The sequence below is a fragment of the Natator depressus genome, chromosome 2 (assembly GCF_965152275.1).
Source record: "Natator depressus isolate rNatDep1 chromosome 2, rNatDep2.hap1, whole genome shotgun sequence".
Classification (NCBI taxonomy): Eukaryota; Metazoa; Chordata; order Testudines; family Cheloniidae; genus Natator; species Natator depressus.
The window spans coordinates 94,623,637-94,643,209 of NC_134235.1; the positions used below are offsets into that span (position 1 = coordinate 94,623,637).

Consider the following 19,573-nt stretch of genomic DNA (forward strand, 5'->3'; position numbering starts at 1 on the left):
ATTCCTGGTTTCAGGCTATACAATACCACGCAGCTCACCTGAAGTACTATTCTGAGTTTGTCTCAGAAGAGCTGACACAGAGACCGAAAAGGCAGGTTTTAACAGAACTGTCAACCCTTCTAAACGATGCTCAGCTGAATGAGGAAGTTCAGTTCATTGCCAAAAATGCCACAGGACTCATGGACTTAATCACTTGGTTCGAAGCTCGGCATGTCACAATCTACCAACTGTGCCACAAAGTAATGGATGTAATGTTCTGGACTGGAAGGCAAAATCCCATATCTTGCAAAGCTAGTTCGGTGCTGTCTGACAATTCTAATGAACTCCATGGATGCAGCGAGAGCCGTGTCTAAACACGGACAGGTGTTTTCAGCACAGAGACAGGGAATGAAGAAAGACACCGCACAGTTGCTGGATGCTCCATGCTGACATTCTATTAATGACATTTGAAACCAGAACTTTTTTTTCACTTCTTTTTGTTAACTTAAGGCTGTGGCTCTCAAGTTTGAGGTTACCAATTGAGATTGCTACCCTAAAAAACTTTCTCAGATGCCCATATGTACCAATCAGGGAGTTGAGCCCTGAGTGTTATTTGCTGCTATAAAGTATCAGTAAAGGCTGTCAAATTCACATGACTTTATTTTATTGAAACAAGCTAATAATTGCATCTTGAAGGGGGGAGCACCCTGTACAATGCCACTCCTCCTGTAGCTGTGGAGCGATGGGGGCAAGAAGTGAGTGAGTGTGTGTGTGTGTGTGTGTATGTGCGGGCTGGGGAGGTGCAGAGTTCTCTGCAGCTGGGAGAGCCGAGAGCAACTGTGCACAGGAAGAGCAAATCTTGTCCCTCCCAACCAACCAGGACTATCAGCTAGGAGCCCCTGGGTGGGACGCTTCTAGCAGCATAGGGGAGATCAGACCCACTTCCACCTCCAGGAACCTCCTGTGGCTTCAGGAAGCTCTGTGATTTCTGGCTTCAGAGTCCAGCTCTGAAGGCAGCACAGAAGTGAGAGTGGCAATCCCATGAGCCCCCTACAACAGGTTTGCGATCCCCCATCCCATTTTGGGTCAGGACCCCCATGGCTACAACGCCATGAAATTTCAGATTTAAACATCTGAAAACGTGAAATTTATCAATCTTCAAATCCTATGGCCATGAAATTGACCATAGTGGACCATGAATTTGGTAGGGACCTATCCATAGGCCTATGTTTTCGATAGACTTCCATTTAAGGAAAATAAAATTTGTGTTTGTATCAGTTTATGTATGCAAAATCCTATGTTTGCTTAAAGCAATTGAGTTATTGTGCACACACACATTTCCCTCTTTATTAGGGTGACCAGATGTCCCAATTTTATAGGGAGAGTCCCGATTTTTGGATCTTTTTCCTATATAGGCTTCTCCACCCCCGTCCCGATTTTTCACACTTTCTGTCTGGTCATCCTACTCTTTATACACTAGTACCTGGTTTATGAATGCAAATCTGGGTGCTCTGTCAGGGACTAAATTAAGGGGGAACGGGAGGGCATGCAGTACCCAATCCTTTCCTGGGCCTAGGTAAGCAGTGCTCCCCCAAAATTCTATTGTCTTTGGTGCAGTGTGAGTTCCCCCCCTCCTGTGTCAATCTACTTTAACAATGGGTTTGTGCATGCAAGATGAGGAGTGCTCAACTTTTACAATTTCATTAATGAACGGTCCCTGAAAACATGGCACTTAGAGTGAGTAGGGCCAATCAGTTAGTCATACAATATGGTTAATGTAAAGATTTTGCTCCAGATGGCCAAATGCGGGTCTCTCTCTCTGTGTACATAGTTTTCTATTTCCATTACATTAAACACAAAATAAGTGTAATACTTATTCTCATGCAGATTACTTTTTATATTATCCTTCTCTTTATTAAATTCATGTTGATGTATTTAATATTCTAATCCACTATCTCCTGTCAAATGAGATTAATAGATTTTTGGTTTTCTAGAGGATAAGAGAACATTCAGTGGTGTTCCATTTTCCCAAATGAGGACATACTGCTCATCCCTATAAGAGATGTCTTAATCAGGTCAAATCAGAACAGCTGGCTGGCCATCCTGCCAAGAGATCACATCCTATGTTAAAAATTCTTTGTGTATCAAGGAAAGAACTATTGCCGCTATCATGCTTATCGTACTCAAGAGGCATGAGATTATTTGCTTGGCAAGTGAGAAGAAGGTGTTTTATTTTTAATTTTATCATCAACAGCAGCAGTTAAACTACATTTGATTTCAAAGGCCTCTGCTGCCTGACTGCTTTTCTTCCAATACTCTTTTTAAGTACCACTGGAAATAGTACTATATAAATTATCAACTTAATAAAAAGTTGTTTTTTTAGGTTATCTGTACACTATTCCCAGCTTTATGCAAACAGTGTGAACGCTTTCAAAATTGTATCTACATATTTAATTTTGTGTGTCATATTGGGCTAGCATTTTATAGTCATGTCCTCTTTCAGAAGCTAAAGACTATGTTCACCTAAGTTTTCTGTCTAGTTCTGGTAACACACAGTAGGAGGAAAAGATTAGAAGAAAAAAAAATCTTCTCTACAAGGCCCTGGGTATATTGTGGAGAGAACAGTTTTTCATCAGAAAATGCAGTTTTGTCAAAATCAAAACATTTAATGGGAATGTGTCTTATTCTGATGAATTTGGACTCGGTAAAAGCTAAAATAAAACACTTCAATTTTCTTCTTATGTTTAAATAATATTAAAGTGCTTTGTTTTGATAAGATATTTCATTTTGACATCATTTCTATTTGTTTTGATTTTATATTTTAAATATGTATATATGTTAAATGTATGTATTATTTAATATTTTAATATACAAGTAAAAACAAAATATGTTGATGGTTCCATGTAGGATTTCAGCAATGCACTGTGACTGGGGCTGGAAGTGAATGTCACCTGGAAGCTTCAGTTGACTCATTCTACAAATGGCCTATAATGGGCAGAGGCCTAGCTATTGTAGAGTTTGCCTCTCGTAATCGAGCAACATTCCTTTCAGGAGATGTTTGCAGCTGAAGTGTTGTGTTTAATACAATCAAGAGCCCTCACCTAGCTATGAACTGGCTGGAATATTTCCATTTATTAGTCATTAATTGCTAAATTATAACCATCAGTGTGGCATTTGTGAAGAGAGAAGGGAGAATGGACAGCAATCTGAGCCTCTTACTGAAGATTAAAGGGGATAGACTGGTTAGCAAGGAGGTAGAAAACTAAGAGCTCATCACTATACTAACCACTTGTGTCAATAGGTCACATAAATCTGTTTATATATTTCTTTTTGGTCAATGTATACTCCACTGCAAGCCACTTCCCCCTCCCTCCCCCCATTTTATAATAGGTTCCTTAAGAAACTGTGGAAGAACAAAGATAGATTGTAGGTGGCACAAAAATAAATAGTAAACCTTGGAAAGCTTTTGAATAATTATTGTTGATTAATGAAGTCTACAAAACAAAATCTTTTAAGGGCAGTGGAGCATGGAACAGGTCTTAACTTCTTGTGAAGCAGTAGGTCTGAGAATTTCTGAAATTCATAGTTTTACTAAATAGTATTGGAGCACTTTTGTTCTCGATAAGTTTGGAAGGAAGATTCCTGCAGATGATATCCCAGTTCTTTTGTGCCTCGGAGAAAAGTTCAAATCCTGGTAGGGTCATCTCAGCTCTTCACTCTTCTGCTGTGGTCCAGATAAGCAATCCTATATTTCAGTTGGAATATTTATCTGAATACGGTGACCACAGGTGGTCCCATTGTGGGACAGAGAAGGTGAAGGGATGTCAGATAAATCTCAAAAATTATGCTATCTAGAACTGGTTGAAAAATGGGTTTCTTTTCTTCAGTAGAACATTTTTCAGTTTTTGCTTTAAAAAAAAAACTTTTTTAGTTTTCATTAAACAAAACCCAACTTTTTTTTTTTTTTGGCTGATTAACTTTTCTTCCAAAAAATTGAAAATTTTCACGTTAACCAGACACTTTCTGCAAAAAATTTCATTTAGTTGAAAATCTAATTTTCCACAGGAAAAAAATGTAGAGGAAATTATTGACAAGTCCTAGTGTTATCTGTTTTTCATAGTATTGAAGAGCATTTCATAGAAGAACACAGGCTTGCTTCAATTTTGTTGGCCAAAATTTCCCCTTTCCCAACTTATGTGTAGCATGCTTTCCACTTCTCTTAGCTGTTATCCTCAATTTAGGCATGGCTTTTGAGCAGGATGGGAGGTGTGTGTGTGTGTGTGTGTGTGTGTGTGTGTGTGTGTGTGTGTGTGTGTGTGTGTGTGTTTACACAGAAAGACACATGTATGGTTATTTTTTGTGGGGGAGTAAATTTGTAAAGATAGGTGAACATGTTTGCATGCAAATGCACACCAATGTTTATTTTTATCTATTTAAATATTAAAATATAAATATTAAATATTTATAAATATGTATATATTTGTCTTTGGGATATGAGACAATATCAAATTATTTATTATTTAACAAAACATTGATTGTATAGGGAATACTTTAAATGAATAAATTATAAAAACTCTGAGCAATATCTTAAGCAAATGTGACTTCCTCCTACCTCCCAGTTAGATAAGTATCAGGGGATAGCTGTGTTAGTCTGTATCCACAAAAACAACAAGGAGTCCGGTGGAAGGACTTTAATCCTCCAGGGAAATTGCATGTGCCAGTAATGAAAGTAGTTCACAAATATACATACATTGTATTACGCAGATATCTTAAATCAATGAAGATTATGATTCGTTAGAGACTAAATATTAGCCATCTTTTAAGATATTACTGTTTTACCTCCACATCAAACCCAGAAACAGTGAGTGACATAGGAAAACAGCATGCAAATGTATTTTATATACAAATCTTTGAAACAGTTCCTTAGTCAGTTTTGTGGGCACATAATGGCCCTTTCTGCACCTGCAGTAGCTATTTAATGAGATCTTCTTTCAACACAGAGAAATTAAACCACTTGGTTTCTCTCTATTCCTAGATTCCAATGATTGTATGCCAAGGCATGTTTCAAGATTAATTCTGAGAATGAGAAGAAAGATTTGTGTGTGCAAGCCCTTACCTGACTCTGAAAAAAGAAGAGAACCCTGCAGCTCACTCACCTTCAGTAATCTAGGAGCTGCTGTTGCTGCAGCTATTTCTAATGCCATGAGCCAAAGAAAACCTAGATGCCCAATATATATCTTATAAATAGGTCAACAAAACCTGAGTTACCCTCACATATTTCAAAATCAAGAAGTGATTTTGTGTTGCAGGGTGTTTTTTTCTTCCTCTTTCTTATTTTTCCCCATGAAGACAGAACTAGGCCATGGTTGACAAGCAGACAGGAGAAAAGCATTGAGAGCCATTTTCCTATTTAAGAGTATTAATGCAGAGAGCAAACAAAAGCATTACAAACAATGGGTTTATTGTTCTTCCACTCATCTGTCAAGTGTATACTGGGACTCAGTGCAGCCAAATGTCTCTGTGTTTTGTAAATGGCAATGTTCAATTTTCTCACCACTTGTTTTTGTTAAATTAAAACACATTTCCAGATGTTATGTTATCTGAATATACCATCTTCAGAACGTTGTTTTCTGTACTGCAAAGAGTTGGGAGAATATAGACTTGCATTTCACTAACAGAAAATTGTTTTTATTCTAGACTGTCGCCCCTTTTTTCAGGTCTTAAGTCTTTAAACAATTCAGCCTGAAATCCAAGTGAGCAACATGAAAGGAGATTATTTAGGGCCAGACTGTGAATCCTTTACTCATATTGGAAAGCAGTTGCTCACATGACTAGCCCCATTGACTTCAGTGGCCTACTTCTGGGCTATATTGTGCGTTACCGTGAGACCTATGGAAGGGACAGTGCACAATTGCATTACTCCAGAAGCAGACTAGGGACACAGTTGGAACTCTCAGTCACAGTTCAGTCCCTGTTTCTCCCTTGCTCCAGGAGAAATAAACTGTGTCATCACCATACCTGGTGCAGCATACATCCCACTCAGCACCAGCTCAGCTTCATTGGACAATACTCTGCCCGCTTCCCTGCCTGTCCACCTTATGCCAGAAGGGAGCCAGAGGCCCTGTGATGGCTGCTCTCTCCCCCAGGAACAGATCAGCAATGCAGATAGCCCAGAAGTGGGAGTAAGGAGGTATTTTACACTCTTCATGTGGGTTCATAAGGCAGTTCACTATTAAGCCCTTCTCACCAGTTTAAAGGGTTCACAATGTGGCCCATGGATATTGTCTTTCATTGTAGCCCTCACCACTGACTTCTGCATTTCAATCCAATCCTCTTTTTCTTTGAGTGCCTGTCCCTATGTGTAGTACACTTTAGGAGCACCCACTCAGTCCACACATGCACCCCTCATCTCCTTGTGCTCACCACCAAGCATCTAAAGGGGGCTGCCAAACTGCTGCCAGACTGTGTACACCCTAGGCAGACACAGCCTCAAATTGTTAGTTTTCGTTCCTCAAAGTGTCCTGGAGTCCCTTGGCTTGTGGAAGGAAAAGGGAAAGGTGTGCATCGGGGTCCAGTTCAGTCCCCCACTGCTAATGAGGACTATGACCACACAGACACATCCCTGATAGAGTAGGGAACCCACCTGGAAGGGGTAGGTGGTCCAAGCAATGTGGTCCCCTCAGGAGTTAATGCTCCACATCCACATGCTGGAGTGGACAGTAGTCCCCCTGGCCTGCGAGTATTTCTTGCCTTGCATTTGCAGCCAGTCAGTCTTGGTGCTACCGGACAATGTGACAGCGATCTGTTACATCAACAAGTAGGGAAGGTCATGTTCCTTACAATTCCGTGCAGAGATCATCACCCACTGGAACATGTGCATACCTCTGCAAGTTCCTCGGACTGCCCTCCATCTGCCAGGAGTTCAAAATATCCTTACAGATTCCCTCAGGAGAAATGTCTCCAGAGAGCACAGGTGGGAACTTCACAGCCTGACCCTGTGGGAGTTATTTCATGAGTAGGGTCACCTGACCACAGGCTTGTTTACATTCGGAAGTGAACAGAAAGTGCAAGGACTTCAGCTTGTGATGGGTTGTTGATGCTCCTGTCAGCCCAGCTTTCTAACTGCCTTCTCCTGGTATGAGACTGTTACCTGGGGTCCACACGCCTTCCCAGTCTCATGAACCTGTCACTTCATCTGTTCTTATTAGGAACACTGCAGCTGTGCAGTTGTTTCATCTTTCTTAGCAAAGGCCAATGTATTTCTAACTATTTGGTGTTCTCTCTTCCAGTTAATGGTGGATGAATACACAAAATGGCTGTGGTTATGTCAAGGCCAATTCTCTCGTAACAAGATCTCTTGACATAAGACGAGGGGAGGACTCACCATCCCAGTGGATCCAAAGAGGTCTCCTAAACTCTGTTTTGTTTGTGGAGAGGATGAAGGGAAGAGGCTGTTTCTGCCCAGAGGATGTCAAAGTGGATCTTGGGTCACATAGTACTCTGCTATGAACTGAACAATGGCCCTCTTGGGGGCAGTGTGAGAGCGCGCTCGACAAGAGCCCAGGCAGCCTTAATAGTCTCACTCAAGGATATCCCTAGTACTGACATCTGCAAAGCAGCAGGCTGGGTCTCTATGCACACTTGCATGAGACATCATTCACTGGTGCAAGCATCTGCCTTAGATGCCTCCCTGGGCAGGGCAGTCCTGCATTCTGTAGTGGCACAGGGCTCCAGGCACTCATCCCCTCAAGAGGGACATGGCTTGTGAATTGCCTGAAGTGTACTACACGTAGGGACAAGCACTTGAAGAAGAAGGAAAGGTTACTCACCTTATGGTAACTGGAGTTCTTCTAGATGTGATGTGTGATGTGTAATGAACTACTCAGCCCCACTGCCCCACTACTACTTCCCCACTGCCTCAGATTCTATCATGGAAACTAGCGGTAAGAAGGAACTGACAGCCCCCTTTGAACTTTCCTCATGGAGTATGAGGAGAGTGGGGGTGCATGTATGGATTGAGCAGACGCTGCTAGGAAAAATTATTCACACCTGGGGGCATGAAGCTCATGCACAACGTGGAGTGCACTACACATAGTGCCAACACATCTTGAAGAACTCCAGTTATTACAAGGTGAATAATCTTTTTTTTTCCTCTTAGTGAACTAAGTTCCCTGCTCCTGCTTTATGCACAGTTTTAAAAATAGGCTTGAAGAACACTCTTACATGTAAATGTTCCTAATATTTTTGGAAAGTTCCACAGTCCCCTAAATAAGGGTGAAAGACTTGTAATCAGGCCTGTCTTTTGATAGCAAGTTTCCAATTTAACAAGGCTCTGAGTTGTAATTCAGCAGAATACTATTGAATTTTTAAACCTTTTTACCCTTTGTGATATGTTCCATCAATCTTCAGTCATCCAGACTAATTCTCAAGTTTTGCTTTTCTTGGTGGGAGAATGCTACATAATTGGAACGGGGTTCACCTTTTAGCACTTTGTATAAGCATTTAGACTCTGGTTCAGCAAAGTGCATGATTTGCTGAGTCATGGCCTCTGTACGAAATCTTGGCCTTACTGAAGACAATGACAAAATTTCTATTGACTTCAATAGGTTCAGGATTTCTCCCTCGGTTTTAGAGGTTCACGTTACCTAGGAGTGTCATCATTTTAAAAAAACCAACAACTTCTCAGTACTGATGGAGATGGACGGTCACATGTTTAATGTGACTCACTCTGAAAACCACAAATCTAAAACGATCTGATCTATATACAAAGTACAATTTCATTAAAAAAGAAAAACAGGGGAGAGGGAAGAATGCTGCATATGATGTTTTGCTTGCTTGAACAAAATGTGTAAATATTTTCATTAAATCCAGAATATTTTTGGCTGAAAAAGATAATTTAGTGTAGAAAATGCAATGATCCATTTCACACTGAGAATAAAAGATATATGATTAATTTAAGATGAGAATAAAATATATATATATACTAAGAATTACTAATAAAAGAACCACTTAGGATTTGATCAGTGTATTTGTGCAGTGTAAGCAGACATTTATTCATTAGGTTACATAGTCTACAGTTATTATATAGGGAAACTTAAAAGTTCTGTATTATTTTACAATAGAAACATATTGAGAACTACAAGGGAAAACATGATAAAACAGTCAAATGGAAGGGTAACAGAAGACATACAAAATGACATGCTCTAGCTAATACTAGACCTACATGAATGCAAAATTTTATATGACTAAAACTTAATTTATTCTCAGCAAAAGTGCACACAGTGTATCATAGTATTAAGATATGATGGCATACTATTGACCCTAGAACAGTACACTGCCAGTATTTTATGCCATTGGAAAATGGGGCCTGAACCGAATCGTTTAATGTCACGAAGCTCCCATTTCTAGCTCTAATGGATAGAAAGATGTCATACCTTTTGATCACTGGTTCAGCACCAGTCATTGCCCATTCTGAGTCTGATTCCGGCATAATTTTGGGTGAAATGTAATATTTTGGGGACAAAGGAAGCAAAGAGAAAAATGTTGGTGTTTGTTTTAAAAGACAGTTGTAGCAGAGTGCAAGTGATGCTTTCCAAAGTCTTTGTACCTAAGAATGACACTTGCAACACTGACACCCCCTTCAACCCAAAAAACCCTTGTCAACTAAACCAAAAAAGGGGGAGGAGTTGGGCAGAGATTTAATAAAGTCTAAAAAAAATCACAATAAAAGCCCCTACCTCAGGCAGAATATTTACCCCCCAAAAGTTAGACTTCCTGAAGTCCACTAGGTACTTCATTATTTCTCCTGATTTATATGGATGCATTAGCGTTGCTTCTGTGTAGATAGATTTCTACAGCAATTCTCTCCTCCTATCTTGTCTATCAGTATTCTGACCCTCAATAATTAAACTTGTCCATAACTGGAGAATAAGACTTATTTCTTGAAAATATTATTGAGGATTAAATAAGTCCCAGACTCTGTGTTTGTATGAATATGAATTCTCATTTGTATGAGACTTGAAGCTCTGATGGCAGAAGAAAGGAAACGGTTAAGACTTGTACAGAAGGTACTTAATTCCCCTATTCATTTAAGAGATGATTGTTCGATCTCTCAAGAGAAACAAAATCCTTGCCGGGGAAAATTGAACCTGAAACAGGTTGAAGACAGTTTTGAGCCAAATAAATTATATGATTGACTGCATATCATAAGTAGCAGCTGTGTAACTTGATGTAATGGCATTCAATACATATGTTATTAGTCAGGGAATTCTGCACCATGCACGCACTCAGAATTCATGACCGGGACAGACTTCTTTGCTTCTCCATAGAAAATGATGGGGAAGCAAAAGAAAGCTGTAAGAGTGGTCACATGCCCCCCTCCAGCAGTGCGGGTGCATCATTTCCCGCGCCCAGAGCAGTGGGCGGAGAGGTAAATCACCGCGGAGAGACATCATCGCCCCCAAACAGACGCAAGGCATAAGGGTCATGTGGGGGCATGTGCCACTGTCTCCATACCACCACCCCTGATTTCTGTGAGTGCAGAACTGCCCAGATGAGGGAGGGTGGTCATTAGCCTCAGTTTCCTGACTCTGCACCTGCCACCTCTGCACCTCGGAGTGAGGGGGGGGGGATATAGGTGCAGGGGACAGTGGGAAGAGGAAGGGGATGGGGCAGGGGACAGTGGAGAAGGGACGGGGGAAGCCAGCGTAGCATGCAGCATCCCCTCAGTAGCTGGGGCTCCCATGCTAAGCAGGCCCATCGAACCCCCACCACGATGAGCCCCAACCCCTCTTCACTGGGATCACCCTGATGAGCCGTCCACACTGAGACCATGACCCCACCAAGCCCCATTCCTCCGGCACCTGGACCCCCACAACTAGACCCACCCCTGCTGAGCCCCAGCCACCTTCACCTGGACCCCCCTGAAGAGTCCCATTTCCCCTGCATCTGGACCCTCCAACAAGCCCCAGTACATCCAGATCCCCCACTGAGCCACCTGCAGCCAGATTGCCCCCCACACCCCACACCTGGATCCCCTCACACTAAGCCCCTCCACACTTCGACCCTGCTGAGCTGAGCCTGCTTGTCCCTACCTGGTGCACCTTGCACAGAGGGGCAGGGCCCTGGAGCGTTTCTGGGGCAGGCCTGGCCCTTGAGCTGTGTCAGGATTGGGTGCAGCCTCACTGACGAGTCCCTGTCTGGGCTGAGGAGGGGCTTCAGGGTGATCTCCCACCTCCGTGCTCCCCACTGCCATGCTGGAGCCTCCACATTTATATATTGACAAATCTTGCAGAATTTCAAAATAGTGTGCACAGAAGGAGTAATATATTGTGTGTCATTGCTGAAAGGGCCCTTTTTGGAGATGTGACTGACATTGTTTATATTATTGCCATGAAGCATATTTTATACATGCTGCCTGCAGTTATTTTACTTTTGCACTGTTCTCTTTTCATTTAATTGCAGAACTGGAGATAGATTAATGATACTGGGAAGTTGCCTAATTTCTATGACAAATCCTTGTAGCTGACAAACAATGTTCACTATAAAAATGTGTTTCTGCCTATTTCCAGACAGCTTTTAGTGTTTCCTCTTTTACACTAAAAAGGAAAAGCACCATTCATACCAAACAATTGTTGTATTTCTTTTTGGCTAATAACATTGGAGCCACTGTTACTCATATTGCATAGTACCTACTCTGAAGAAGAGTCCCATTGAAATGAATGGGGACTACTTTCTGAGAAAAGTACTATCCGAGATAAGTAATGGAAAAGGAAATCTAGCCTTAAAGACGCAATTCTTTTGCTCTCACCGAGTAGCATTGTACTCCATGCGTATCACCATTCATTTCAATGGGACTAGTCAATGAGGTAAGTGCCATTCAGTGTAAGTAAGAATGGTAGAATTTATTCTTTAACTAGAGGAAAATAAAGAGGTGTGTTATGTAGCTAAATTGCACCAATGTCTAACGGGAAAAAAACACTTTCTATAAAATGTACAATTTCCTCTCATGTTCCCATACATTCACCGATGTGTGGGTTTGCTTTTGTTTTGTTTTCTTTTGTTTTTTAACAAGAATTGCCCTGAAACTTAGCCCTTAGCCTATCTTGTCAAGATATGGTTTGGATAAGATACTCTTTCTTCTCACCCACTGTGACCTCAGGGAGACCTACTGAAGTATTTTGCCCCAATTCTGTACAACATTTCTTAAAATTTGATTTAAGTTTTCACATTATTGCCAGTATTTATTCCTTGGTTTTGCCTTATCTACTGTTAATGCAGTTTTAAAAACTGTATTCTGGAAATGGCTGACATTTTATATAGTTATGAAAATAATGACTAATAGCATACAGCATTATAGCTAGGACCTTACCAAATTCATGGTCCATTTTGGTCAATTTCACAGTCATAGGATTTTAAAAATAGAAAATGTCATGATTTCAGCTTTTTAACTCTGACATTTCACAGTGTTGTAATAGTAGGGGTCCTGACCCAAAGAGGAGATGTGGGGGGGAGTCACACGGTTATTGTAGGGGGGTTGAGGTACTGCTACCCTTATTTCTGTGCTGCTGCTGGTGGCAGTGCTGCTTCCAGAGCTGAGCAGCTGGAGAGCGGCAACTGCTGGCCCGGAGTGCGGCTCTGAAGGCAGAGCCGCTGCCAGCAGCAGCACAGAAGTAAGGATGGCATGATATGGTATTGGCATCCTTACTTCTGCACTGCTGCCTTCAGAGCTGGTCCTCAGTCAGCAGCCACCACTCTCTGGCCACCCAGCTCTGAAGGAGCAGCATAGCAGAAGTAAGGATGGCATGGTATGGTATTGCCACCCTTACTTCTGCGCTGCTGGCTGTGGAGCTGGGCCCTCAGTCAGCAGCTGCCGCTTTCCAGCTGTCGAGGGGCTGAAGGCAGCACAGAAGTAAGGGTGGCAATACAGTGACCCCCCACTAAAATAACCTTGTGAACCCCCTTCAACTCCCTTTTGGGTCAGGACCCCCAATTTGAGAAACACTTGTCTCCCCCATGAAATCTGTATAGTGTAGGGTAAAAGCACACAAAAGACCAGTTTTCATGGGGGGAGACCAGGTTTCACAATCTGTGATGCATTTTTCATGGCCATGAATTTGGTAGGGCCCTAATTATAGCAGTATTCCAGCATCTTATATGCTCTTTCTTTCTAATACAAATGTATGCAGCATAATTTATTAAGGAAAAAATTATACATTAATACAATATCATATATTTTGGGAAATACTTTAAAGAGAAATAGCATTAATGTGACAAGTCTTTTGCCTTCTACTACAATTTTCCTGCCTTGTTAATTTCACTATCTCTTGAGATTTTTAGATTAATGGTTGTATGGTACACATTATAATAAGAATAAGCATATTGACTAAGCTGACACTTTCGTACAGACTTTAAAATGTGAACAGGGAATTGCCAGGGTAACGCATGCCATTGCATGCTCAAATGACTACTTAGATACATGACTAGTTATTTTGTAATTGCAATTACTGTGATTTTTTTTCACAAACAGGATACTTATAGATCTGCCCTTGCCATATCTTTCAGCATCTGTAGAGGAAAAGTGGATGGATGCTTTGTCTAATTTCTGTTTTCTTCCTAAAATATGGTACACTCTTCCTACAGTGGACTCCTATTTATTTTTTGAAGGAAATCATTGCATTTTCATCTTTAATAACTTGTATTAATTGACAGTAATGTATTTATTTTATTACTTATTTATTAAGGATCTTTTACCCAGATATGTATTTAAAGCACTGCAGAAAAAAGGTCATCAAAAGTCGGAAACAGCATAGTATCTTTAAATCACTTATTCTGACTTAAGCTGCCACACTGCTCTGAGTATGTACTGCCTTCTCTAACTAACATGGATACCTTTAATTAATGGAAACATTGTCAGATAACTTATTTAAAAATAATAATTAAATAAAAAAGTCTTCAGAAGTTATGAGGTCTGGGATAGTTTTATAAAAAGAAGTACTAGTTAAGAAAAAAATGGCTGTTGCGGGCTATACTGCTATCTACTAGTGAAAAATGAGATTACGCTTGTGAATTTATTTTACGTGGTTCAATTCAATTTAAAAAAATAGTTCTGTGCTGATTCTTTGTCCCCCCTCACCCTCCACACAGAGATTTCTTATTATGGCTGAGTGTATTTTTGTAAAAGTTGGCATGTGTGTTTCTTCAGCTCCCATCTTTCTTCTCCAAAAAGATCTTGCAGGTCCAGGTTTGAATAATCTAATTCTGTTTCTAGTCTTATTCTGAATGAGAAAAATCCAAATGGGTTTTGGAATTCTTACAGACAGTTCTGGGAGAGCAATGGTAACAGAAGTAACTTTTTGCGGGAAATATGTAGAAATTGGTTCCAAGTCAAAGATCCAGCCATTTTAGGTCTTTGTAGCTCAGGGGTTCTCAAACTGGTGGTCGGGACCCCTCAGGGGGTTGTGAGGTTATTAAATGGGGTGTCACAAGCTGTCAGCCTCCCCCCCCCCATACCCTGCTTTTCCTCCAGCATTTATAATGGTGTTAAATATATAAAAATGTGTTTTTAATTTATAAGGGGGGGTCACACTCAGAGGCTTGCTATGTGAAAGGGGTCACCAGTATGAAAGTTTGAGAACCACTTGTGTAGCTAGACATAGGCAGGTATTGGGGAAAGCACAAAGAAATAAACCAAATTCATATTATGTACAAGGAAAAGGCTCTTTTAGTCCCATAAAACTGACAATTTCATATAAGAGCAGGGAACCAGCTTCCTTATTTTTATTTCAATTCAGTACAAAATCTACTGAGCCATTTGTGTGTTGTTAGTGGGCTGGACCTGGTCCCACACTTTCAAGTCAGTGGTGGTTGTGTGTGCCCAACACTTTGGAGGCCCTTTGTGATTCTTTAGTATTGATGCCTATAGGGCTGTACAATATGCATTTTCAATTTAACCTGAAGTACTGAATTCCTGAAACATGGCACTGGGCTCTTGTGAATCAGGATACAGAGAAACAAAATTCACCTTATGTAATTGCAGCAGGTACTGAACTGTGAGCTAGAGCAGAAATGGCATATTCTTTTAGTCACTGAACTGGAAGCTCAGGGGAAACTGTGGGGAAACCTGCCTAAAAATCTTGCAACTAACAAGATTGTATTTTCAGAAGAACAGACTTCAGGCTGCTGCTAGTTACATTTCTCTTGCAAGAAGAAGTGTCAAATGGGGGCTACCTGTCTCTTTACATTTGATCTCACCTTTTGATATTCATATAGCAGAGCAAAATATTTGAATATTAGAGGAAATGAAGATGTGAGTATTTATGGCTGCTTAAAATATGCCTTACAACATATGGCATAAAGGTGTAAAAGCGGGCTAAGTTCTGCAGTGCCATACAGTGATTGCCACTAAAACGTCAACCCTTATCAGTAGTTAATACATAGAATCTGATCCAGATTCCACTGAAGTCAATGAGTGCTTTGCCACTGATTTCATGGAAGCAGGATTGGATCTACTGTAATAGGTCAGATACTTCAGAATTTCCCTGTACTTGGAATAAAAAAAATTTGTGGCACTTCAGAGGCTGTGGCATGACAATTTGTTGATTCTTAAAGATGAGCACTGTTAACAATGTCATATGTAACAAATTTGGTGTCAGTTACTGAGCAACTTAAAGCATTCTAATTAGAGCTGTCAATTAATCGCAGTTAACTCACGCAATTAACTCAAACAATTAATCGTGATTAATCGCACTGTTCAACAAAGAATACCAATTGAAATGTACTAAGTATTTTTGGATGCTTTTCTACTTTTTCGTACATATTGATTTCTATTGCAACACAGAATATAAAGTGTACAGTGCTCACTTTATATTATTTTTATTACAAATATTTGAATTGTAAACATGTAAAACAAAAGAAATAGTATTTTTCAATTCACCTCATACAGGTACTGTAGTGCAATCTCTTTATTGTGAAAGTGTAACTTACAAATGTAGATTTTTTTTGTTATATAACTGCACTCAAAAACAAAATAATGTAAAACTTTAGAGCCTACAAGTTCACTCAGTCCTACTTCCTGTTCAGCCAATCGCGAAGACAAATAAGTTTGTTTACATTTATGGGAGATACTGCTGCCTGCTTCTTATTTACAATGTCACCTGAAAGTGAGAACAGGCTTTCGCATGGCACTTTTGTAGCTGGTATCACAAGGTATTTACATGCCAGATATGCTAAACATTTATATGCCCCTTCATGCTTCAACCACCATTCCAGCGGACATGCTTCCATGCTGATGATGCTCGTTAAAAAAAATAATGTGTTAATTAAATTTGTGAGTGAACTCCTTAGGGGAGAATTGTATGTCTCCTGTTCTGTTTTACCCGCAATCTGCCATATATTTCATGTTATAGCAGTCTCGGATGATCACCCAGCACATGTTCGTTTTAAGAACACTTTCACAGCAGATTTGACAAAACACAAAGAATGTACCAGTGTGAGATTTCTAAAAATAGCTAGATCACTCAACCCAAGGTTTAAGAATCTGAAGTGCCTTCCAAAATCTGAGAGGGATGAGGTGTGGAGCATGCTTTCAGAAGTCTTAAAAGAGCAACACTCTGATGCGGAAACTATAGACCCCGAACCACCAAAAAAGAAAATCAACCTTCTGCTGATGGCATCTGACTGAAATGATGAAAATGAGCATGTGTCAGTCCACTCTGCTTTGGATCATTTTTGAGCAGAACCCATCATCAGCATGGTCGCATGTCCTCTGGAATGGTGGTTGAAGATGAAGGGACATATGAATCTTTAGCACATCTGGCACGTAAATATCTTGCAATGCCGGCTACAACAGTGCCATACGAATGCCTGTTCTCACTTTCAGGTGACATTGTAAACAAGACGTGGACAGCATTATCTCCTGCAAATTGTAACCAAAATTTGTTTGTCAGAGCGATTGGCTGAACAAGAAGTAGGACTGAGGGGACTTGTAGGCGCTAAAGTTTTACATTGTTTTATTTTAGAATGCAGTTTTTTTGTACATAATTCTACATTTGTAAGTTCAACTTTCATGAGAAAGAGATTGCACTACAGTACTCGTATTAGCTGAATTGAAAAATACTATTTCTTTAGTTTTTTACAGTGCAAATATTTGTAATAAAAAATAAATATAAAGTGAGCACTGTACACTTTGTCTTCTGTGTTGTAATTGAAATCAATATATTTGAAAATATAGAAAGCTTAAATAAATGGTATTGTATTGTTGTTTAGCAGTGCGATTAATCATGTGATTAATCACAATTAATTTTTTAATCACTTGACAGCCCTAATTCTAATCTATTGGTTTGTTATTCTGCAGATATGGAAAAGGAATCTGCTACAACTCCCCTAGTATATCTGTGTTATAAGGGGGAATGTGGTAGTAGATTCAAAGGGAGTGTAGCCATTTAAAAACGGTTATTTCAGAGTGTGTGTCAAGGGGGAAAGCTCCACCAAGGCAATCCTGTGCATCCAAAAAGTACTAGCAATGCATAAGCTGAAACAGCACTGTATAGACAATCCATTTGTGCTTCTGGAAGTGCACATACAGCCCTTCAGTCTTGCAGAAACTGTTCAGTCCAACAACAGAGTCATTTCCATAATGGAAAATATATATTTATACGGTATTACATTGTTTTTGTAACAGGTAAACATGGGTTATACACTTACAATATGACAAATGTGACTACAGCCTGATGTAATCATAACTTTAGGATTTTCCTTTACTTAGTTGCATAAAAATCTTATCAATTAGTGGTAACAGTTTACCTAAATCAGTACAATTTGTTTTTGCCCGAGATTTATGTAAGTATAATATATTCTTCAAATATTTGGCTATAAGTTCATGATTCATATATTTCCATATATTTTATACTTTCCAAAAAGTTTCCAAATTTAAACTATTAAAAGTATACTTTCAGCACTGACAATATATGTTCAGAGTTCAGTGACTCCATTGGCTCGCTATTGACTGTGCCTCCCATTATGTTGATTTGATGTACTAAATACTTTCTCATATGTATTAAAATATATTTCTTCTGAGTGGGATTTTCTACATGAGTTGCTTTCCCTCGGTTTTGCCTGATTTTGTGGGGTACAGGCGAAGTTAATCACCATGGAGGCATAACAACTTGCAGTAATAGCTACAATCAAGGAATGAACTGAATCTGATTACCACAGTGGGTTGCAGCTAGAGATTGGCCCAAACTAAACCCCCCTATTTGGAAATCCCAATCTTCAGAGATCCCAATCTTCAGAGACTAGAAATGCCTTGTTGATAAAGAAGATTAATAAGGAGCATTCACAAGAAACCTGCATGTTTCCTTTCAGTGGGGTTGTGTTTTTTCCATGTGTCATGAATTTGGCTTCAGGAGACATGTGGCTTAAAAACTTACTCAATGCTTTCAAAGTATTTTTCTGTAAAAGTCCTCCTTTAACTATAGTGACATTAGGCTGGATTCATGAACACAGTATTGATTTGTGCACATTGCTTTTTCTCTCTTAGATGTTTGCATGAGAGACAGAATGGCTTTACATGTATTTACCATCACCTCACAGATCTATATTATTTACTGTTGAATTTATAAGACAAACCCATTGTTGAACCTCTAAGTGCTGGAACAGTTCAGTACTATAAGAAAACATATATTTTTTGACAAAATAAATTACCTCAGGAAAAATGACAGCCCCTGCACGGTGCTATGAAAGTCGTTAAACTTGGACTTTATCAGACGAATAAGGATGTGAGTTCTAGAGTTTTCTCCATTCTCTTAGTTTCCATCATATTGATGTCTAGGGACTGTAAGCAAAAGCAACCCAGTTAATCTTAACAATCAAGACGGATTTAAAACAACAACAATGTTTCTTTTCAGATAACTTTACATTAAAATAATTTTTAAATAAAATTATTTCCATCAAGCAGGACTTGCTGAAAGATACTTTCTGGACAGCCTTCCCCCACGCACCCACCTACACAGAGAGAGTTTTGCAACTGGGAAAAGTTGGAGACTGTCCTGGGTGTTTGAGTTGATTTCTAGTTGATTTCTGTCCTGGGTGTGTGAGTTGAATGAGCTGTTTTACACCTTTTGCCTATTTCTAATCAATTCAGGAGGCATGGCCCGTTTCTTTTTTTAGAAAAGGTCCATAAATCAAGGCAAAACAGTGTGTGTGGTATTTTGTTGTTGTTGTTTTTTGCTGGTTTTGAAACAGACATTATTAGTCCTAACTCAGTCATAAAAATAGCCTGTTGATCAAACACTTATTTCATGTTGTACCTTCTTTTGAGTAAAAATACTTCATGAATTCCACTGATGTCTTTGTTTATGGTTATTTTCAGAACTGGAGGCAGAGGAGTGGTGCAAACATCTTTGCATGGAGTGTCTAGGAACCAGGCTCAATGATATAAGCCTTGGGGAGCCAGATTTGCTTGCTGCTGGAGTCCAGAGGGAACAAAATGGTAGGTAGCCATCTAATCCAGCCATTCCAAATATTTCTGTATAGTTTTTCCTAAAGGTGAACAACATTGTGCATTTCTTGAGGGTTTTCTCTTCATATCTGCTAG

At 39.8% G+C, this 19,573-nt stretch overlaps 1 protein-coding gene across 2 annotated transcripts in view; it reads left to right on the plus strand.

The window, feature by feature from the left end:
- DOK6 (docking protein 6) overlaps positions 1-19,573 on the plus strand; it is a 423,151-nt gene that overhangs the window by 234,991 nt on the left and 168,587 nt on the right. For both annotated transcript variants that reach the window (XM_074944708.1, XM_074944709.1), the window contains exon 4: positions 19,349-19,468. In XM_074944708.1, the coding sequence (XP_074800809.1) occupies positions 19,349-19,468 (120 nt within the window). The remainder of the gene's footprint in view (positions 1-19,348; positions 19,469-19,573) is intronic.